The following is a 24,318-nucleotide window of genomic DNA, read 5'->3' on the forward strand; positions in this document are numbered from 1 at the left end:
CCTTTGGGCAGGTCAGGTGACTGATTTGTGCCTCAGCTTCCTCATTTGTAAAGTGGCAATTCAGTGCCTGTTCTCCTTTCTTCTCAGATTGGGAACCTCATATGGAACAGGTGCTCTGTTCAACCCGATTATCTTGTATGTGCCCCAGCACTTAGAGGTCGTGGGTTCTAATCCCGGCCCCGTCACATGTCCACTGTGTGACCTTGGGCAAGTCACCTGACTTCTCTGGGCCTCAGATGAGGTATCATCTGGAAAATGGAGATTAAGTCTGTGAGCTCTATGTAGGACAACCTGATTACGTTGTATCTACCCCAGTGTTTAGAACAGTGCTTGACACATAGTAAGTATTTAACAAATACCATTATTATTATTATTATTACTATTACAATACTTGGCACATGGTAAGCACTTAACAAACACCACAATTATTGTTACTTTTCTTTACCATCTCTTCATTTTTTATCCCTCTGGGTGTCAACTCCAGTTTCTTAAATCTTTCCTCAGTGGATTTATTTTTCATCCATTTAATCATTTTGATCACTTTTCCTTGAATTTTTAAATTTATTTATTAAGTGCTTATTTGAATCATTGAATTCTTCCTAGTTTCTCTGTGTTATTGTATAAGCAAATTTAGCAGCGTGGCTTAGTGGATAGCATATGGGCCCAGGAGTCAGAAGGTCATGGGTTCTAATCACAGCTCTGCCACTTCGCTGTGGAACCTTGGGCAAGTCACTTCACTTCTCTGTGCCTCAGTTACTTCATCTGTAAACAGGAGATTAAGACTGTGAGCCCGATATGGGACAGGGACTGTGTCCAACCTGATTGGCTTGTATTCCCCACCGCCCAGTGCTTAGTATAGTGCCTGCACATAGTAAGCGCTTAACAAATGCCACAGTTATTTTTATTATTTATTATTATTCAGTTCAGAAAAAAACATAATTTAACAGAAATGTTACTTACTGGGGCTTGTGTTTCACACTCCTGTTACTCCATCAGCACCGTGCTGGCATTTGTGACAAAAGCATTTAGGTTATGGCGCATCATCATCAAGAAGTTAATTCCCAAATCATTTTCAGTAGTACCTTGTGCCTAACTTTCCCCAGCCTATGTTTGCGTTCTGTAAATACCGTTGATTGAAAATGCAATTACCTTGTGCTTTTCCCTGTATGAATTTCATTTTGTTGTGCTCCATTAAGAAAAATTGAATCCCTCTTCTAAAGGAGAAGCAGTGCAGCCAGTGGAAAGCGCACAGGATGGGGAGTCAGGATTTGATAATAATGAATAATTGTGGTATTTGTTAAGCACTTACTGTGTGGCAAGCATTGTACTAAGCAATGGGATAGATACAAGATCATCAGGTCCCTCATGGGGCTCACATAGGAGGGAGAACGGGTATTGAATCCTCATTCTACAGATGAGAGAACTGGGCACAGAGAAGTAAAATGACTTGCCCAAGATCACACAGCAGACAAGTGGCGAAGCTTTAATTCTATTTGTTCTGATGACTTGACACCTGTCCACATGTTTTGTTTTGTTGTCTGTCTCCCCCTTCTAGACTGGGAGCCTGTTGTTGGGTAGGGACCAACTTGTACTTCTCAAGCGCTTAATACAGTGCTCTGCACACAGTAGGCACTCAATAAATGCAGTCGAATGAATGAATTACTCCCAGGCCTGTGCTCTTTCCTCTTGGCCACGCAACTAGCAGATTTTAGCCCCAACTTCATCCCAGCCTGCTGCGGTTCTTGGACAGGTCACCCAACATTTCTGGGCTCAGTTTCTGCTGTAATCAATCAATCAATCAATCGTATTTATTGAGTGCTTACTGTGTGCAGAGCACCGTACTAAGCGCTTGGGGAGTACAAGATGGCAACATATAGAGACAGTCCCTACCCAACAGTGGGCTCACAGTCTAAAAGCTGTAAAATGGAGATAAGATAAATTCTAAACTCTGTGAGGGGCAGGGGCTGTGTCTGACATGACAACCTCAATATCTACCTACAGTGCTTTGCATACAGTAAGCATTTAATGTCATAACTATCAGTGAGGATTGTTGAATATTTGATCTTAAACCAATTCATACGAATGCTTTCCCCTTCTTTTCCTTTGGGGTGGGAGGGGAAGTGCTATTCTGTTTGTATCAATCAATCAGTGGAATTTATTGAGCTCTTACTGTGTGCAGAGCACTCTGCTAAGCACTTGGGAGAGAACAACCACCAAAGTAGACATGTTCACCCACAATGAGCTTACAGTCTAGAGACTGTAATTACATACACTTATATGTATGTGACTCGTTGTCGCCCCATAATAAGGAGTGAAATCAGCCAAATCAGAATGAAACCAGTTATTTCCTGGCAAAAATTGTCAGTCAATTAAGGCTGTAGCTATTTCCAAAGCTGCCCTGGACCATCTGCTTTGAAAATTGAAAAGTCAGCTTTGTGGTCAAAAACCTGCTGAAGTTTGTCCAAAATTTATGTGGTTCATTGATGGAAATAACTGTTTTACTCAGGTCTCTTAGACTTGGTATGAATGAGAGGCCTTATTTTACTGTAGTGGCAAATCTATAAAATTCATTATTTGTACCCAGGGTGATTTTTAGTCATTCATTCACTTATGTGATTTAGCTAAATTAAAAAGACTCATTTTTATTTTAAATGACTTACAGTTGAAATTAATTTTCTTTTTCTCTCCATAGACAAATAGCATGTGTTTTACAATGAAAACATCCTGTGTTAGAAGACGTTTTAAAGAGTTTGTGTGGCTTAGAGAACGACTTCAAAGCAATGCACTGCTAATGTAAGTGATTTTAATGTAGACGTTTGACAAATCTGTAACTTGTGAAAATTTGAACAGGATACTTATCCACTGCTTTCCCTTTTTTCCTTTTCAAGTAATGCTGAAGGGAAGCAGGTTTGGGGTATAGCAGGAGACATTTAATGTTTTCTGGGGGTTAGTAAAAGCTCATGTATCAGGAAAGTTGGGGAATTTCTGCCCTTATTGCATTCTGACATGCTATTTGTCCTGTAGAGAAATTAAAAAACCAGTCAGAGAAAGAGACTGGAGCTACCAGAAAGGTAAAGACAGGGAGAGTATTTAAATAAAACAGTCTCTTTTTACTAAAACAAAAAAATCTTGATGCATTTCATTGCTATTTTTTTGTGAAGCAACCTGGCCTAGTGGAAAAAGTAGGGGCTTGGGAGTGAGAGAATATGAGTTCTAATGAATCAATCCCCCTCTAGACTGTAAGCTTATTTGGGCAGGGAACGTGTCTGTTTATTTGTATATTGTACTCTTCCAAGCGCTTAGTACAGTACAGTGCTCTGCACACAGTAAGTGCTCAATAAATAGCATTGACTGGACTGACTGCACTCTCTCGGGAGAGTGCAATACAGTAGAGTTGTAGACATGTTCCCTGTTCACAGTTAGCAATCAGTCTAGAGGGAGAGACTGACATTAATATAAATAATTTATAAATATGAGCATAAGGGCTGTGATACTGAGAGTAGGGTGAATACCAAATGCCCAAAGGGTATGAACCCAAAGTGCATAGACAACACAGAAGGAGTGTGAAGCAGTGTGGCTTAGTGGAAAAAACATGGCCTTGGAAGTCAGAGGTCATGTGTTCTAATCCCGGCTCCACCACTTGTCTGCCTTGTGACCTTGGGCAAGCCACTTAACTTCTCTGTGCCTCAGTTATCTGTAAAATGGGGTTTAAGACTGTGAGCCCCAAGTGAGACAAACTGATTGCATCGTACCTACCCCAGCACTTAGAATACTTCTTGGCACATAGTAAGCGCTTAACAAATAACATTATTATTATTATTATTTTTATTAGAAGGGAGAGGAAGTCTGGTATAAGAAGGCTTAATTGGGGAAGATCTTGTAGAGGAACTGTGATCTTTAATTATTAAGATTTGCCTGCTGTGTAAACTTGGGCAAGTCACTTAACTTCTATGAGCCTCAGTTTCCTCATCTGGAAATTAGAGTTTAATGCCTATTCTCCCTCCTTCTTAGACTTTATGTCCTGTGTGAGACAGGGATTGGGTTCGATTTGATTATCTTGTGACTTCTTCAGTGTTCACTATAGCATTTGGCACATTGTAAGCACTTAACTAATGCTATAGTAATTTATAAAAATAATAGTTATCATTATTTTGAATCTAAAGTTCCTCCCCACCCCCTTCTAGACTGTGAGCCCGCTGTTGGGTAGGGACCATCTCCATATGTTGCCAACTTGTACTTCCCAAGCGCTTAGTACAGTGCTCTGCACACAGTAAGCGCTCAATAAATACGATTGAATGAGTGAATGAATAAAGTTGAAATCCTTTATTTTTGGTCCCTGAGGCCACTGAAAATAAAGGTTAAAAAGTCATAGGAGTGAAAGAGTATTTCCACAGGGTTTTTTTTTGTTTGTTTCTTGTTTTTTTTTTAAAAGTTATCCTGCTTCCTTCTCTCTGTTTTCAGATGACTAGTTTTGCTCCTAGGTCAAAAGTACCTGGGCTTCTTTATACAACGAAAGCCAAAATAGGAAGCTGAAGTTTATTGCCTTTTCCAGAGGCCACGATCTCGCTTGCTCTAATCTAGTGACGCTACTGATATATAAATATGAACTGGTTTGGCTTTTTTTCTGTATTTAGTTTTCTGACCTTTGGAGCGAATGAATGCACAAGCCAGTTTTTGATCAGCTGTATCTTATTTTCTTAAAGACAATTACCAGAACTCCCGTCAAAGACTCCCTTTTTCAACATTAACAATCGCCAACACGTGGACCAGCGTCGGCAAGGCTTGGAAGACTTTCTCAAGAAGTATGTATGAACTCCATTGGGGTGCAAATAATCTAGTTTCTGAGTTGCTTTCTGGAAAATGAGAATTCATATCCTGTATTGGAGAGCCATCTTGTGGCTGGTTGTGCACGATTCATAGTGAGAATCTTCCTTTGTTTCTTTTTAACCAGAAAGACGAATTTAAGATACCTCATTCTGAAAAGATATCGTATTCTTAAACTGCAATGCCGAGTTCTGCGTATTAAGGGCTGCCTGGAAATAGCCAAGCTTTTAAAATATTACCAGTAGGAGAATGTGTTGAAGACTCTCCTAGTAGATCGATTATCTGTTGTTAATCAGTGGTATTTGTTGAGCTCTTACTGTACTAATTATGGTATTTGTTAAGCGCTTCTTATGTGCCAAGCACTGTACAAAGCACTGAAATGGAAATCAGTGCTTATCACTGGAATAAGCACTGGAAATGGAAATCATCATCATCATCAGTCATATTTATTGAGCGCTTACTGTGTGCAGAGCACTGTAGATCGATTATCTGTTGTTAATCAGTGGTATTTGTTGAGCTCTTACTGTAGTAATTATGGTATTTGTTAAGCACTTCTTATGTGCCAAGCACTGTACAAAGCACTGAAATGGAAATCAGTGCTTATCACTGGAATAAGCACATGGAAATGGAAATCGTCATCATCATCAGTCATATTTATTGAGCGCTTACTGTGTGCAGAGCACTGTACTAAGCGCTTGGGAAGTACAAGTTGGCAACATATAGAGACAGTCCCTACCCAACAGTGGGCTCACAGTCTAAAAGTGGGAGACAGAGAACAAAACCAAACATACTAACAAAATAAAATAAATAGAATAGATATGTACAAGTGAAATAAATAAATAGAGTAACAAATATGTACAAACATATATACATATATACAGGTGCTGTGGGGAAGGGAAGGAGGTAAGATGGGGGGGTGGGGAGGGGGGCGAGGGGGAGAGGAAGGGATGCCAGGGATCGAACCCGGGACCTTTCTAGACTGTGAGCCCGCTGTTGGGTAGGGACCGTCTTTATATGTTGCCGACTTGTACTTCCCAAGCGCTTAGTACAGTGCTATGCACACAGTAAGCGTTCAATAAATACAATTGAATGAATGAATGAATACATGCAAAGGATGTGCTCTGCCACTGAGCTGAATCCATGAGGAGGACAGTAGTAAATGTGAGCCCACTGTTGGGTAGGGACTGTCTCTATATGTTGCCAACTTGTACTTCCCAAGCGCTTAGTACAGTGCTCTGCACACAGTATGCGCTCAATAAATACGAATGATGGATGGATAGTAGGTGCTGGAGAGACTACAACAGAATTGGTAGACTTTTTCCCTGCCCAGAAGGACCTCAGTAAAAATGATTGACTGGCTGACATAAGGAACTTATAGCCCAGAGGAAATACTTTTCGGACTGACCAGTTAAATCTTTTCTGGAACGTGGAGGCTATGTGTTTAGTTCAGATAAATTTTTTCAGCCAATAGGAGTTTTCATGAACGTTTGTAAGAAGGGCCTAATTATCTTTTTATGGTATTTGTTAATAATAATAATAATGATGGCATTTATTAAGCGCTTACTGTGTGCAAAGCACTGTTCCAAGTGCTGGGGAGGTTACAAGGTGATCAGGTTGTCCCACGTGGAGCTCACAGTTTTAATCCCCATTTTACAGGTGAGGTAACTGAGTCACAGAGAAGTGAAGTGACTTGCCCAAAGTCACACAGCTGACAGTCGGCAGAGCCGGAATTTGAACCCATGACCTCTGACTCCAAAACCCGTGCTCCTTCCACTGAGCCACGCTGCTAAGCACTTACTATGTGCCAGGCACTGAACTAAGCTCTGCAGTGGATGCAAGCAAATTGAACTGGACACAGTCTGTCTCCCACGTGGGGTTCACAGTTTAAATGCCAATTTTACAGATGAGGTAAATGAGGCAGAGAAATAACTTGCCCAAGGTCACACAGCCCACAAGTGGCAGAGTCAGGATTAGACCAGATCCTTCTGACGCCCAGGCTCGTGCTCTATCCACGAGGCTGCACTGCTTCTCCCTAACAGTGGATGTTAAACCAATCTGGATTGTTGCATGGTGGTGATGATTAATTCTACTTATATAAACACCTCCATTATTTTGCTGTTTTAGCCTTGGACTTAACAGGCTCTAATGGATGGTTCTAACTATCAATCTACATTAAGGAGCACTTGAACACTTGAGATTTGAGTGCATTTAAGGGAATTACCTTATCTCTGAGTATACTTACTAAGTGATATTCTAGTAGCCTGCAAGAGTTAACATACTTCTTTGGATAAGTGGATGGTACATTGGATTAGAAACCCGAAGACCTTAAGTCATTGTCACAGTCACTTTATGACCTTAGGAAAATGTATTTCCCAATCTGTTTACAGTAAGGAAAAATAATTCTTTCCCTGTCTCATATGGATGTTGTGAGGACATGGCTAGTCATTCCAATAGAATAAAAGAACTAAAGAAATAAATAGAAATAGTGTGGCCTAGTGGAAAAAGCATGGGCCTGGGAATCAGAGGACCTCGGTTCTAATCCTGACTCCGCCATTTGTCTGCTATGTGACCTTGGGCCAGTCTTTTAACTTCTCTATGCCTCAGTTACCTCATCTGTAAAATGGGGAGTCAATACCTGTTCTCCTTCCTGCTTAGATTGTGTGCCCTTCATGGAACAGGGACTCTGTCTGACCTGATTATCTTGTATCTTTCTCAGAGCTTAGAACAGGGCTTTACACATTATTATTATTATTATTATTATTAATAATAAAATTATTATTATTATTATATCAAACTCACCATCTTTGGAATGCCTCAACTAATCTCCATGCCACAACCTCCTCCAAGAAAGGGTGCAGAGTTTGCAACAGCAAAGTACCTAAATTAGAAGCCAGTTAGTCTTACTTCTGGAAGTACAACTTGTACTTCCCAAGTGCTTAGTACAGCGCGCTCTGCACACAGTAAGCGCTCAATAAATACAATTGATTGATTGATTCTGGTGCAAATATATATATTTTTGTGTCTTCGAGAGAGGCTCCCCATGAAAGCGGTTTGGCCTAGTGGAAAGACCATGGGGCTAGGAGTAAGAGGATCTGGGTTCAAGTCCCGGCTCTGCCAACTTTGTGCTATGTGACTTTGGGCAAGTCACTTAACTTATCTGTGCCTTAGTTTTCTCAACTGTAAAATGGGGTTTAAATATTAATGATGGCATTTATTAAGTGCTTACTGTGTGCAAAGCACTGTTCTAAGCTCTGGGGAGGTTACAAGGTGATCAGGTTGTCCCATGTGGGGATCACAGTCTTAATCCCCATTTTACAGATAAGGTAACTGAGGTACAGAGAAGTGAAGTGACTTGCCCAAAGTCACACAGCTGGCAATTGGTGGAGCCGGGATTTGAACCCCTGACCTCTGACTCCAAAGCCCGGGCTCTTTCCACTGAGCCACGCAATTCTACTCCCTCCTACTTTAGACTGTGAGCCCCATGTAGGCCAGGGATTGTGCCCAACCTGAAAAACTTGTATCTATCCCAGTGCTTAGAATGGTATTATGCTTAACAAATACCATAAAAAAGCAAAAAGATGCAAAATACCGCTTCTAGGATGTTCTTGATCAGAGAAGTCACGCAAATGTACGAGGTATTTTGGGGCACCCTCTATCTTTTGTATTATTTCCGTTTTGGTCTGGCTTCTTGGGCCAAAGAGCTCTGAGGTTTGATTTCTGAGCCTGCATATGCATGGTATGCCTCTTCTGCATCAGACAAAGTAAAATGAAGAATTCAGTCATTATTTCTCACAGTTTGCATTTACAATAAAATCAATCAATCAATGGCATTGATTGAGCACTTACTATGTGCACAGCACTTTACTAAGCACTTGGGAGAGTATGATTCAACAGAGTTAGCCAGTTAGATTGAATTTTGATGAAGAATTAATAATAATAGCAATCCCTTGTATTCATAAGTAGAATAGGACATTAAGGCGATCATTCAGTTTAAAAAAAAAAACCCAAAGCTGTCCAGATGCTCTGTGGCAAGATTACCCTATTAGACACCATCACAAGCTTGGCACATTGGTGACACACTATAACGTCAAGTGTCAGATGATTTTCCAAACTGAGGTGCTGTCGAATCTTCTATAGAATTGAGAACCAAGGCCACCACAGGTGTTTGATGGCTATCATCTGTGTGCCACCTCAACATCCCTTGGCAAGATCACAACCCATGAGGACCTTTGGACATGGGTTCTACTCCCAGCTCTGTCTGTCTGCTCTGTACCCTGAGCAAGTCACTTAACTTCTCTGTGCCTCAGTTACCTCATCTTTAAAATGGAGATTAAAGACCATGAGCACCATGTGGGACATGGACTGTGTCCAACCTGATTAGCTTGTATTTACCCCAGCGCTTAGTACAGTGAGCCCATTGTGGGCAGGGATTGTCTCTATTTTTTGCTGAATTGTGGTTACTACACTGCTCAGCACACAGTAAGTGCTCAATAAGTACGATTGAATGAATGAATGAATGAATACAGTGCCTGGCACATAGTAAACGCGTAACAAATACTTTAAAAAATAAGACAGCACTGATGCTCTGCTCCTCTCCCAAAGATCTGGTGAATTGGGCACAGGCATAAATTGAATGGCAGAAAGTTACCCAGGCATTTGTCAAATGGTGAGCTAAAATGGAGTGACTGACAGCAAGGGAGCTAGAAGGAATATTTTAAGGGTACAGGAAAATGAAGGCTCAGATTCATTCATTCAACTGGTTTATTGAGCACTTACTGTGTGCAGAACAGTGTACTAAACGCTTGATCATTTAGTATTGTCACTATATGTTGGAAAGCAGCTATGTCAAACCAGCCAGATATCTCACAATCGTAAAGGAGCAGCTTCAATAAACTCATGAGACTGAGAGGAAACAGAAAGCAGAAACAAGCACTGCAAACCTCAGACATATTAGCACAGAAGAAACAGTTTTGGTGGGGATCCGCATACTGAAACCTTTCCACATGCTGAGCCTTTCCAACTCCTCCCGCCCACACTGACGAGTAAAATTCCGTCAGTGGCAACATTTTCAAATATGAGGGATGAATGCGAAGCAACTTCTAAACTGTGAAGCTTGAAGTTTTTTTGATCTTCCCAAATTGCTTTGCGCTACATGCGGAGTGGTGTTTCCCAAACCTTTGAAAATAAACTGAACTTCCAGGAAGGAAGCTGAGAGCTTCCTTCTCTCTCTTAATATAAGGAGACCCATCAGATTTTTAAATTCCCAACATTTACAGTTTACTTTCTCTTTCTCTGCCCGTATGCTCAAACATATAACAATGGGTGCGTCCTAACCAAACCAAAGTAGTTTCTGACAGTCAGCTCAGAGTGATCTCAAACTTGGTTTTGGGGCCATCTGAGGCAGAGCTCTCCATGGATAGAATTCAAGATTAGTAGTAGAGATATTTTATGTGAGAAGACAAAGGGCTTAGGGTTTTGGCTTGGGAATAGAGGGAAGGAAGACGGGTAGCAGTATGACCACCCGGTGCTAGGGGCACCCCAAATTCCAGTGCTTAGCACAGTACCTGGCACATAGTGAGCACTTAACAAATACCATTATTATTATTATTATTGCTAATAATAATAATAAATTCCTCCGTATGCTGCATTTGAATCTGCGGGTCTACAGTGTCAATTCCTTTGATCAAAGCATCTGGTGACAGACTATTAGATTTAGAGCATTAGGTTTTTTTATGATATTTGTTATTATTAATAGTAATAATAATAGTATCTGTTAAGCGCTGACTATGTACCCGGAACTATACTATCTCTGGGGTACATAGAGATTAGTCAGGTTAGATACAGTCCCTGTCCCACAGAGGGCTCACAGTCTTAAACCCCATTTTACAGATGAAGTAAATGAGGTACAGAGTTTAGGGACTTGTCCAAGGTTACACAGCAGATGAGTGGCCGAGGCAGAATTAGAACCCAGGTCCTTCTGGCTCCCAGGCCCGTGCTCTATCCGCTAGACCATGCTGCTTCCGCTTCTTTTGTTCTCCTGAAACTTTGCCACAGTGTTAGTCTTTTCGAGGATCTTTTGTAAGACATGATGGGAGCAATTAATCCCCCCCTCTGCCCCTGACTCCCAATGCAAAGGTCACTGAATCTATTTCTGGGAGGCAATTTCTACCAGATTCCACAAGCTGACGTGTAGAAGGGTAGTGTAAAAATAGTATTGGAAACGCTGACTCATGTTTGCATGTTTTTCCCCATGGGATGTCAGGGATGTCTGTTTTCTATTTAAATACGATAAGGGACAAATCCTAACACACACTCGATGCGGAGAGGATTGTTGGTCATTGTTAGATTTGTAGGTTTTTAAGGAATTGTGGGATGCTTTGCCTGCTTCCTGTTTCCCTTCGCTGTCCGGGTATTGTGGCACAATTCTCCAGGAAAACAGCCTCTTTGCTTGCTAGGAATTGAAGTCCAGTTTCTTTTCCCTCTAGTCCCTTAGCTCATATTCCAACAAGAGAATTGAAAGCCTGCTTTAAAAGATAACGCTAGTCTACCAGCACGCAGCCATCTCAATGGTACACTTGCATACACGGCTGTCATTTCACTGTCACTGTCAACATCTTCTGACCCAGGACAGCAACAGTAATGTTAAAAAAAAAAAAAAGACTTTGTGTACAATTTCCCATGAAGAGCTCAAGGGAGCATATGCCGCTCTTACCATCTTCAAAGCCCTACTAAAATTGTGTCACCTCCAAGAAGACCTCCCTGATTAACTGCTCATCTCCGTATCCTAGTCTCCATCCCTTCTTTTTCACCTGTCCACTAAACTCCATTTTCCCTAAGGACTTTGCTAGACCCTTTAGCCCCACAGCACTTATGTATGTATCGCAATACTCTGCTGCTTCCCTTCTCTGTAATTTATTTTAATGTTTGTCTCCCCCCATTTCATTGTATATATGTATATATACCTGTATATATGTATATGTTTGTACATATTTATTACTCTATTTTACTTGTACATATCTATTCTATTTATTTTATTTTGTTAATATGTTTGGTTTTGTTCTCTGTCTCCCCCTTTTAGACCGTGAGCCCACTGTTGGGTAGGGACTGTCTCTATATGTTGCCAATTTGTACTTCCCAAGCGCTTAGTACAGTGCTCTGCACATAGTAAGCGCTCAATAAATACGATTGATGATGATGATGATGATGTAAGCTCCTTGAGGGCTGGGATCGGGGCCTATCAATTGTATTTTAGTCTCACAAGGTACTGTAGAGCACTCAGCTCATAGTAAGTGTTCCTTAAATATCATTGATTGATTGGTGGGCAGCAACGTGTCTACCAACTCTGTTCTACTCTCCCAAGCGCTTAGTACAGTGTTCTGTAGTTAGCACTCAATAGATACCATTGGTGATGATGAGGTAACTCCAGTTTTAGTACAATTAACTGATTTGAAAATGGAAGGCTGGGGAAGGAAGATAGAGGGGAGAAGAATAAGAGGAAAAGAAGTAGTAAGCATTGAATACACTCAAATTCCGTGCAAACAGTGGCCAGTTCAAGTATCTGGAGGACACCAGTGGCTGTGCTGAAATGGGTTCCACATACCTGATGGAGTAGACAGTGTGTGTTTGTTTATCTTTGAAAATACTATTGAAATAGTGTGACTTTATGGAGAGAACATGGGTCTCCTCAGTTAGAAGACCTGAGTTTTAATCCTGGTTCTGCCACTTGCCTGATGTGGGACCTTGGGCAAGTAATTTGACTTCTCCGTGGCTCAGTTTCCTCATCTGAGAAATGGGAAGTCATTTCCTTTTCTCCCTCGCCTCTAAACTGTGAGCCCTGTGTGGGATTGTATCCAACCCCAAGGGCTTAGTCCAGTGCTGTGCACACAGTAAGCACTCAATAAATACGATTGAATGAATGAACCCAATCAACTTGTATCTACCTCAGTGCTTAGTGCAGTGCTTGGCACATAGTAAGTGCTTAGCAAATACCAGAAATCATCAGTTAATAAAGTGTCCTGGGGTCGGGGAAGATCAGGAGACTGGAGGCCTTTGTCCACAGGATAATCTTTGGCATACTGCCTGTTGATGTCACCTATGGCCCATCATCCCAGGGGGAGGGAGCCGAAGCTGATGAGGCTTCTGGGTCGGGGGAGGGTCAGATGAAAGTTACATCCACCTTCAGAGTGGAGGTGCCGGTCCTTTGTATGGAGTGTTTGTATGTTTGAAGCCAAAGGTCAACATTTGTCTCTGGGTTCATGTGATGACCTGTTATGACCTGAGCATCATGGTTTCTGCTTGTATCAGGTCAGGGGTCACGTCACCTTTAGGAATTCTCCATTTGGTTTGACAACTTTAGCCGTGGAATTAATGACTAAGAGTCAAGAATATTGAGCATGGCTGTTCCTTATTTCCTTGCCTTCTTGTGAGCGCTCGCAATTATTTAAATCTGTTTATTGAAGCAGATACAGTACCAGGGGATTCGGGCATTTGTATATGTGGGAAAAAAACAGGCTTTGTATCCAAACCACAAATCAAAGAAATAGGTTCTGTGTAACCAAAAGCTCCTTGTGTATCCCTAAAGTAAAAGAGAGATAACAACTTCCAGTAAATGGAGTTTTGTTTTTCCATACATTCGAGCCTTTCCTCCTCCAGGAGGCCTTCCCAGACTGAGCCCCCTCCTTCCTCTCCCCCTCCTCCCCATCCCCCCGGCCTTACCTCCTTCCCCTCCCCACAGCATCTGTTTATATGTATATATGTTTGTTCGTATTTATTACTCTATTTTAATTGTAGATATTTATTCTATTTATTTTATTTTATCAATATGTTTTGTTTTGTCGTCTGTCTCCCCCTTCTAGAGTGTGAGCCTGCTGTTGGGTAGGGACGGTCTCTATATGTTGCTGACTTGTACTTCCCAATCACTTAGTACAGTGCTCTGCGCACAGTAAGCACTCAATAAATACGATTGATTGATGTAAGGAGCAAAGATAATCGAATAATTGAAGATTAGACAATAATTATAATATTTGTGGTATTTAAGTGCTTACTGTATGCCAGGAACTGTACTAAGCGCTGGGTTAGAGACAAGGTAATTGGGTTGGACACAGTCCCTGTCCCCCATGGGCCTCAAAGGCTTCATCCCCATTTTATGGATGAGGTGTCTGAGGCCCAGTGAAGTGACTTGTCTAAGGTCACACAGCAGACAGGTGGCAGAGTTGGGATTAGAACTCAGCTCCTTCTAACTCCCAGGCCAATGCTCTATCCACTAGGCCAGGCTTCTTCCCTAGTCAGTTAGAGTCACCAGTCTAGAGTTTTGCTTGGTATTGGAGCAGTCCCTGGGTGGAGGAGATGGGTGGGGGAAGAGGGAGGAACCCTCCTAGTTACGTGAATCAGATTGAGCCGAGTCAAAGCAGGGACAGTGATGAAGGGAGAGAGAGAGAGAGAGGGAGAGAGAAAAAAAAATGTGATTTTGTGTGTGCATCCTTCCTGTGTATGTGGCTGGTTTGTGCAGATTGCTCTGGAACCCATGCTAGAAAATCAAGTTCTTTGTTCTGGACAAGGAACACATCTACAAACTCCTGCTGCATTATACTCTCCCAAGCTCTTAATACAGTACTCTGTACACAGCAAGCACTTGATAAATACAATTGATTGATCAATGGATATGGTGCTGTTCTACCACCCCTGTAGTCCTCAAATAACGTGAGGTTTTTAAAGGAAGAAAAGACAACCAGTTGTCTTTGTTGTCACTCATTCATCTGCCTGGAAGGAAGGGGCTGCCTTAGGTGATGTCTCAAAGTTTTTTCCAGCAGATTCTATCATCAGTAAACTTTAAAGGCATAGCTTGGGTTTTAGTCCTCCACCCAGCTACTTTGTGTCAGTTTCTTCTACTGAGAATGGGAGGCACTAATGAGATATTTATTTAAACATTCACAAACACGAATAGCCTTTCGATATAAAAATGCCGCTTTCCTGGTGTGCACAATATTCATGGTACCTGTTTTTAAAAACCTTCTTTGGAAGGAAGCAGTGTCTCTGGTGTCTTTGAATAGTTGCATCAGTGGGCTGCTGGATCAACAAACTCAAGGGGAAAACCACACATCCATCAATCAATAGTATTTATTGAGTGCTTACTATGTGCGGAGCCCTTCAGTACGAAAGAGTGAGTAGACAAAATCCTTGCCCTCAAGGAGCTCACAATATTGCGACCCACTCAAGCTCTAGAATTTGAGGAGAAATATTTTCAGAAAAAAATTTTCAGAAAGGTTTACCAGTTTTCAGAATGCCTGTACAATAAGGTCTACATTCACCTAGCAGATTTATATAGGGCCTGTGTTTTCTTCTTAGAAAAATATTAATCTTACTATATTATAAAGGGCATTTGAATTGGGTTCTATTAGAAAGTATGATTAGTTGGTTTTTTTAAAATTCACATGTATTTTTCTTTTGTATGGAGTAAAACAAATGCTAGCCTTTTTGCATAGCATCTAATAATAAATAGACATGTTACTACTATTTATTCCAAGAGGTGGTTATGGGAATGTTTTTATTACTCACTCCACTGTTATTATTATTATCTTTATTATTATATTAAGCACTTTCTAAGTGTCAAGAACTGTTCTAAGCACTGGGGTATTATTATTATTATTATTATGTTCTGTCGAGTCATTTCCGATTCATAGTGATTCCATGGATATACTTTCTCCAGAACGTCCTGTCCTCTGCTATAATCTGCAACCTTTCTAATGGTTCTTCCGTTATCGGTGTTATGGTCTCTATCCATCTAGCTGCTGGCCTGCCTCTTCCACACTTTCCCTGGACTTTTCCTAGCATTAGTGTCTTCTCCAGAGAATTAGTCCTCCTGACTATGTGTCCAAAATATGCTAATCTAAGTCGAGTCATTTGGCCTTCCAAAGACCACTTCGGTAGCACTGGGGTAGATAAAAGCTAATCAAGTTGGACACAATCCCAGTCCCACATAGGGCTCAAAGTCTAGGTACAAGGGAAAAGAGATATTGAACCCCCATTTTACAGAGAGGAAATTGAGGCACAGAGATGGTAGGTGACTTGCCCAAGGTCACATGGAAGGTTAATGGCAGAGAGAACAGGGTGTATGGCAGAGGTGAGAGCCTCCTTACCCCATCTAGTTTCCACCTGTGCGTTTGCGTTCAGCGCTTAATACAGTGCTCTGAACATAGCATCACATAAGAGAAGCAGCGCGGTTCAGTGGAAAGACCACGGAGCCAGAGGTCATGGGTTCTAATTCTGGCTCTGTCACATCAGCTGTGTGACTTTGGGCAAGTCACTTCTCTGGGCCTCAGTTCCCTCATCTGTAAAGTGGGGATTAAGACTGTGAGCTCCATGTGGGACAACCTGATCATCTTATATTCCCCCCCCCCCCCCCCCCAGTGCTTAAAACAGTGCTTGGCACATAGTAAGCGCTTAACAAATGCCATTGTTATTATTACTACTCCTTACCTGGAAGGGATGGACTAACCATTGGAGAAGGTGGGGGGCTGCTTAGATGTGTGAGAGAAGTTAGCATTGCTAAGGATGTGTTGAGGGGTGTTTGTGTGTGGTTCTGAGACAGGAGAATGGACAGGATGACCTGGAGGTCCTTCTAGCCAGCTAGGTGAAAAGAGAGGCCAGCCAGGGAGGCTAGGTCTGAGTCCCAGAGAGGAGTAGTATGTAGTAAGTCTTGACACCCGTCCACATTTTTTGTTTCGTTGTCTGTCTCCCCCTTCTAGACTGTGAGCCCATTGTTGGGTAAGGACTGTCTCTAGATGTTGCCGACTTGTACTTCCCAAGCGCTTAGTACAGTGCTCTGCTCACAGTAAGCGCTCAATAAATACGATTGAATGAATGAATGAATGCCCTTGACTCCCAAATCCATTCCCTTTCCACTAAGCCACCTCGCCATACTATGTTCTTGAACTGTTTTTTGTTAAAAATGAGGCTGGTAGGTACCTTGAGTAGGTTTGCATCTTGATTTTTCTCGACTTGCTGTGCAGAAGTGAATTAAAAGCGTCCCTGGGAACTTTCCATAAATGTCTTCTTTTTGACTGAATAATTCCATCAATGAAAAAAAGCATATTTGCTGACCCAGGCTTACGTGCTGTGCTTTCATCAGGAAATCTAGCACATTTAAAAAAGGGGTAAAATTGAGATTGAAGTTGATCTATATCCATGACCACATTTCTCTGATTTTTTTTTTACAAGCCTGTTTTCAGTAGAGGGCACCAGAGCACAGACTATAGATGCATTTATAGATTCCTGGTAATGTTGCCGCTTTCCTGCTTGTAAAATGCATAAGGATGGAGTGAATTTGCTAAAAACTCTTATCAGACTGCTAATCTTCCATACACATACAAGTGTGCATCTTGGCATTATATTGGGTTACCTTACAAGCCGGAAATCTTTAGGTAGGATTAAATGGTTCTGAAGAGATGAAGATTGTTTGCCTTTGGAACATGAATAGTTTGCCTAACAAAATCACCTTAAAGAAAACCAGATTTTCAAGTACAGGAAAAATGTATGCGTGTTTTTACTTCACATTGTTGCTGGGGTAAAAAAGAATGAATTTGACTCTTGCTACCTAGATGTTTCTCAATTTTTTTAGATGTTAGATGGCATCTTTTGTTACATAAAAACCTGAACATATACCTTTTTTCTTATTGTAATTCCTTATGAACAGAAATTTTCATGATTCCATGATAGCAAGTGTTCTCAATTTTAAATTCGAATATATTTTCTGTAATGCATGGTAAATATGGCTTAGGTATAATTGGAAGCTGAAATTGTAGAATGTAGAGGAGTAACATGGTCTAGCAATCAATCGTATTGATTGAGCATCTACTATGTGCAGAGCACTGTACTAAGCACTTGGGAGTGTACCATACAAGAGAATTAGCAGACACATTCCCTGCCCATAATGAGCTTAGAGTCTAGGAGGGGAGAACACAGCCCCAGGAAGTACAAAGGACCTGGGTTCTAATTTCGCCTCCACTACTTGTTTGCTGTGTGACCTTGGGTAAGTCAGTTAATTTATTTGTGCCTCAGTACCCTCAACTGCAAAATGGGGATTTGATACCTGTTCCCCTTCCTACTTAGACTGTGAGTCCCATGTGGGACCTGATTATCTTGTATTTAGCCTAGTGCTTGACACATAATAAAGTGCTTAACAAATGCCACTATTATCATTATTATTATTATGGCCTTGATGGTAGTTTTATTTTTATTTTTTAAGATTTTCTTTAATAGATGAAACCAAATAGTATTTGAGCTAATGAGCTATCTAATTACGCAGGTGATAAACCATGGATACTTTTTTTGTTTTGTATTTTCCCTCCTAGTAGGAGATTGTGATGTGAACAAGTTGAGTCTGAGAGTGACCCATTTGACTTTTTTAAAAAATTAGGTCCTTCCTTCAGCTTAATCAATAGTATTTGAGGCCTGGCACTGTGGAGAACATTGTAGCAAGCATTTAGGAGAACACAGTAGAGTTAATACCCATGATCCCTACATTTAAGAAGTATAATCTGGCAGGACAGACAGATGCTACAGTAAATTACAGGTGGGAGGAAGCAATAGACTTTAAAGATAATGTACATTAGTGCACTGGGCGGTCATGAGCACCCAAGTGCTTAAATAACACGGACATACTGAAGTGACAGTTGGGGAGAACGGGAGGATTAATCAGGGAAGACCCCCTGGAAGAAATGTGATTTCAGAAGGGCCTTGAAGGGAAGCAGAGATCCAGCTAGAAGGGAGGGTGTGAGCAGGAGGTCGATGGAGGAAACAAGACTAGTGAATAGGCTGGTTTGAAGGGGTGAAATGTGCAAGCTAGAGTGTAGAGGGAGAGCAGCGAGGATAAAATAGTGAGGAGAGAGCTGATCGAGCACTCTAAAGTCATGGTTGGAGTTTCTTCTTGATGCTGAGAGGAATGGAGAGTCGATCAATCAATTGTATTTCCTGAACACGTACTATGTGTAGAGCACTGTACTAAGCACTTGGGCAGTGGAGGTTTTTGAGGAGTGGAGAGATGTGTCCAGAACAACTTTGAGGAGAATGATCTGGAGGCAGAGTGAAGAATGTACTGGAGGCAGGGAGGTCAGCGGGAGGCAGAAGTCCAAGTGGGATATGACCAGTGGTGGCAATTTGCATGGAGAAGGAAAGGGTAGATTCAGCAGATGCTATGGAGGAAGAGCTGATGGGATTCGGTGACACCCAGATTCTGGGAGTTGGAAGAGAGAGAGAGGCCCTTCAAAGAGATACTACTGCGAATGTGGTTCTTGGGCCTTTCTGTAAGGTTCCTTAAAGGGTGCGAATATCCCTGGCCCGTTTGTCATCACAAAGTTTTGATCACAAAGTTGTGATCATCATCGTCACAAAGTCTGAGGCGGGATTGAGCTCAGTATCTCCTCGCGTGGGTGTCCTCCAGGTGGCACTATTAGCGGAAAAGAAAATACTCTGAAATAACGAGTCCAATGTAAAGTAAAATTGGAAATTGAATTATAGCTAGAGAAAAAGGACAGTAGCCTTGAGGTCCTGAGCAACCTGTACTATTATCACTTTTGTTTGCTGTTCCCATGTGTTAGGTTACTAGCAAGTTAATAATAGTGCTTCAGCAGTTCAAGGCTTAGCAGAATTGCTTTAGACATGAAATAAAGCTAAAATGAATTTGTGTCCAATATCATTGACATTAGTGCTCATTACTTTTGTGGTGTAATGCCTCAAACCATCTAAAATCAATTTTAAAGATTACCCATTATTTTATAAAGAAAATAAAATACATTTCCAACAGCAACAAAGCAGTAAGTATGATCTCTTGAACGGTTACTTGTATTTTAGTTGGCAGGAAACCACTGAAGGTACAGTACAGGAAATTCTCTGCTGAAAATTTAAGTGTATGCAGGTCAGGTTCATTTTTCCCCCCTCTTAACCATATAACTTTTCATTTGGAAGTGCAAAGGTCACTATTTCAAACCTATGAATGATAACCACAGAACCAGCATTCAATGATTTGCTTTCTGATACAATACTGCCATTTGATAAGATAGGCTATCAGAGGATGTGATCATTTTATCTTGCTTAAAATTTTCCTTTTATCAAGACTTGACCTATTAGTTTTATTTAACTGCATAATGATTTTTCTTAAATTGGATTAATAAAGGTGTTGCTGAAGGAGGTAGAGTGGCCTGATTTCACTTGGATGATGTATGTGACTAAGCATTTGGATTCCTTGAGGAATTGAATTATTATTGTCATTATTATTGTTAAAAATAAACCCTCATTAATGGATTCTTTATTTCGCATTAGATGACCCTGGGCTTTTAAGAAACTGTGTGGCTTTTTGTAAACTCTTCACAATTGTTTGTGTCTAAAAATGGAGAGAAGTATAGCATTTTAGCAAGTTTTTTTCTCCCTTTTACAAAGTCTAGTGTTAGTATCTTCTACATTAATGCTATTCATAATAGATTGTTTGAGGCCTAAACTAAAAGTATCTCGCCAAGATGTTTGTTCTAAAGGTAATAACAGTTTTGGGTTACTCTAAACTGTTTGAATAAATCTTTGAGAGCCTCTATAGATTATGGCCTTATGATTCCCCTGCTAGTCATATTAGAGGAGACATATTGCACAAACATATTCTCAATAAAGGTTGGAGTGTATCTGATAACAGGACCATAGATTTTGATGCAGTGAATTTTAATCCTCTTGGGCCATGTGGATTAGTTTTGATACTCTAGTTGAAGATTTCTATAATATCTCAGGGCTTTCTGTTGCCTGGGAGGCTTAATTTTGCATTTATCACAAATGCTTGTTACCGGTAATCACACATTCTGTGAGACTCAGCAGAAGACGCTAAAGTTATTTGACTGCTCATTTTAGCAACACATACCTTGCATTTGAAGTTTTGGCAAATGGAACTATTATGTTCTCTTTTTCAGTGTAAAGTTGAGAGTTCATGTCAATGTTTTTTTACTGCATCTTCAAAATGTACGCATATACCGTGCATATCCCTAAGGCTAGCTGTCCTTTTGGTGTAAATATTTGGGTTGTGTATTGATATATCAGATGAATGTAAAACATACCTTAGTCTTTGTCTGTATTTGTGTATACTCTCTTACAGCATGGATATTTATTTCACGGGGTCAGAACTACGCATTTAATAATGCGGAGCTGAAAAATTGGGTAGTAATTCCAAAATTTCATGAAAGTAAAAAAAAATGTATATGAACGTATTAGCCGGATAGGCCACTGATTGAACCACATGGTCATAACATGGAGAAATGGAAAAAATAGAAAATTTTGGTCGGACATTCTTAAGTATGTTTCACGTTCTGCCTCACCAAATCTTAAAATAAAAGTTAGCATATGCCAACATCATCTTACAGAAGGCATTCTATAATCTTAGCGAGGTCTGCATCTAGTAGTTTTCTGGATTTGAAACCAAGACGCTATTGACAACTGTTCTTGTTAAATGTTTTTTAATGTTCTCTCTCCCCCCAACACCCCGCCTCTTCACTCTTGCCCTCCGACCTTATTTCTTTTACAGGATACTACAAAATGCATTATTGCTTTCGGACAGCAGGCTTCACCTCTTCTTACAGAGTCACCTAAGTTCCGAAGATATTGAAGCATGTGTATCTGGACAGACAAGGTACTCTGTTGCTGAAGCCATTCAGAAGTTTGCCTCTTCGAACCGACGCTTCCCTGAAGAAGATGAAGAGAGAAAAAAAGAAAAGAATTATGTAGATTCTGACTCAGAAAGGTATTTCCTTATATTCTGTTTTCATATATATATATATATATATATATATGTGTGTGTGTGTGTATGTATGTTGGTGTATATATGTATATTTAAGATTTTATAAATGTTGCACACATGTGTGTATAGATATATACACACCACTTTTTTGTTGATGTAATACTAAGATAATGAAAAAATTAATTGACTGAGATTTTATTGAGCTGTGACAGCTCATCATAGAAGTCTTCACACACACCTCCACACTGAATTAATGAATGCAGTAGAAATTCAATTATCTGCATTCTGATTATGTGAATTTCATTTAGTCAGACTTGAATTATTCGCGTTTAAATTATCTAGCTAAAAAAATATCCAACTGCACTCCAAATGGCTAATTAAAAGTCCAAATTTCCTGTCTCTCTTTGTGACTGGAGATAATTAAAGTTCTCCTCTGTTACTCAGGCTTTGAGTGTGTTGTGAAAACCAATTTCCTCTTTTTATTTTTTTCCCCATTCTCTCCTCTGCAGTTCATCCTCTGGGCTTGGACACAGTAGTGATGACAGCATTTCACATGGATGTGAAATAAGCACGGCTCCCCAAGAATCCTGAAAAATACATTTTATGTTACTGTTTTAGAAATAGCAAATTATGTCCATGTTATAAAGAAGGGGGTTTGCTAACAATAGGTACTTATCAAAAGCTCCTGGTGAAAGAACATTTTTTGTCATTAGTTTCAAAACTCTTTGATTTTTAAGATTTATCAGTGGTATTCAGGTTTATTACTTTGATTTTGTGTAATGTTGTTAACGTATATGTAACTGAAAAATGTAATGGATGTAATGATTGTTAATTAGGCTCTTCCAATACTCTTCCATTACATTTTTTTTTAAGATACAAAATCTTGTTGCAGTTACTTAAAGGAAACAACTGGCATATACGTGCATTTAAAAACTAAGCCAAAATATCTTCACTTCTGTAACATGGGAGTTTCATTCAGAACACATTTGAAGTCTGCAGTATGATTGTGGAGAATATAATATAGTCACTGTTTCAAAGAGTGTTAAATGTAAACCAGATGAGAACTGTAAAAATAAAAATGTGGCTAATGTTTTGTGGCTTCCACTTCTGCGTGGGGTAAACATTTTTGTACAGCACAAGGTGTTTTGTGTTGAAATGTTTTAAATTAAAGATAGCTAACCTCTCCTAAAATGCTATTTATCAAGAGACAGAATATACAACTTATTACTGCAGGCATGTATTAAAAAACTGGTGACTTCCAAATGAACTAAATTAAATAATATTACTAATTTTATTCCTACTTGTAGTCAAGCAGTCTTAATATATCTTCTCAGAGATTGTTTGAAAAAAGCATGTTTGAATATTAATATTTATTTTTATTATGCAGTTTGCACGGTATGTTGTATAACTCAGGTTTCTTTACTCTAGTACATCATATTTCGTGGTAATAGAAATATTTCAGTGCATGGAAGGTGATCAGTTAATATTGATCTGCTTAAAGACATAGTTTCTACAAAACATCAGTGGGGCCTTTTATGGAAAAGTACCATGATAAAGTTTAAAAATTTTAATTTGCATTTCAGAATTAGACTAGAGTGTGGTCATCGTTAAAAACAGGGTGGAATTTTTTGTCTTCTTCCTTTAAAGGCTTGCACCTGAGAACTGGTGGAATTTTATAAACATGTCCTTTAATGGCCACTGGATAACATCTCTTTGGTGGCTACTTTGAGCTACCATTTTCTGTTGATGACTGCACTTTCATTAGATAATAATCTAAGTTCCTTTTACTCACTTTGTTGAATTGCACAAAATATCTTTTCACAATCTCTGCTTGTCTGGGAGACTAGAAAGCAGATATTTCCATAGAACTGGGATAACTTGTTGCTTTAATTAAGTGTTGTCAGTCCTTTTTTGAAGCTAGTAGGAGTATAGCTGCAAAAAACCCCAGCCTTTCCATTTCATTTCAACCCTTACTTAGTTTTTTGGCATTAATAAACAACTACCTGAAAGATAAACATAAAAACTAAAGATAGAAATTATTTTTTTTAATTTCTCCTTCTAGCTTCAGTGTTTGGCCTAAAACAATATTAGATTTCTGTCTGTAATTTGATTTAGAGTGGTTTGGGTCATTTTACTGGATAACTGAGAATAGGAAAATTAAGGAGCTTCTTTGAATTTACTGATTAGGTGTTACACTGTTTTGTTTTGCTTTTAATATATGTGTTTGCAGGTACTGTTTTATTTGCGGAAACATTGTTTTAGATAACTTTTATGTAGACATCAAGTCTGAGGTTTTAAATATTTATAATACTTTGTTTATGTGGATCCTATTTGCTAAACAGTACATTTTGTTTTCATGTTAAGCATTGGAGAAAGTGCATTTGATCGTTTGGCCTACTTGCACATACTAAGAAAATAAACACCAATGTTTTGGAATTCATTTTACCCATTTTGATTGGTTTTATCTTACACATGTGGGTTTCTGAATTGCCACAGGATTCTTTAAAAAGTACTTTGGTAAAATCAGGTAAGTCCCACCACATACTAACATCCATGATTTCAACGTTTTAGTTTGGCCCTTTATAGGAAATATTGGATCAACTACTTGGAATTGATTTCCTGCCAGCCCTCTGAATCTGCATCTGAGATAGCAGTTCAATTGAACTTTAGCCTCCAATAATGATTTTCTTGCTTTTTTCAAGCATACCCCTATATTCTTACCTGGGCAG

General features: G+C 39.8%; 1 protein-coding gene across 4 annotated transcripts in view; it reads left to right on the forward strand.

The window, feature by feature from the left end:
* The window catches only part of SNX10 (sorting nexin 10), a 79,302-nt gene extending 55,268 nt beyond the window's left edge, over positions 1 to 24,034 (forward strand). For all 4 annotated transcript variants that reach the window (XM_038770969.1, XM_038770961.1, XM_038770979.1 and 1 more), the window contains 4 exons: positions 2,693 to 2,793; positions 4,704 to 4,802; positions 21,377 to 21,592; positions 22,099 to 24,034. In XM_038770969.1, the coding sequence (XP_038626897.1) occupies positions 2,693 to 2,793; positions 4,704 to 4,802; positions 21,377 to 21,592; positions 22,099 to 22,180 (498 nt within the window). In that variant the 3' untranslated portion in view covers positions 22,181 to 24,034. The remainder of the gene's footprint in view (positions 1 to 2,692; positions 2,794 to 4,703; positions 4,803 to 21,376; positions 21,593 to 22,098) is intronic.
* Positions 24,035 to 24,318: the final 284 nt, after the last annotated feature.

Source organism: Tachyglossus aculeatus, chromosome 2 (genome assembly GCF_015852505.1).
Source record: "Tachyglossus aculeatus isolate mTacAcu1 chromosome 2, mTacAcu1.pri, whole genome shotgun sequence".
NCBI lineage: Eukaryota > Metazoa > Chordata > Mammalia > Monotremata > Tachyglossidae > Tachyglossus > Tachyglossus aculeatus.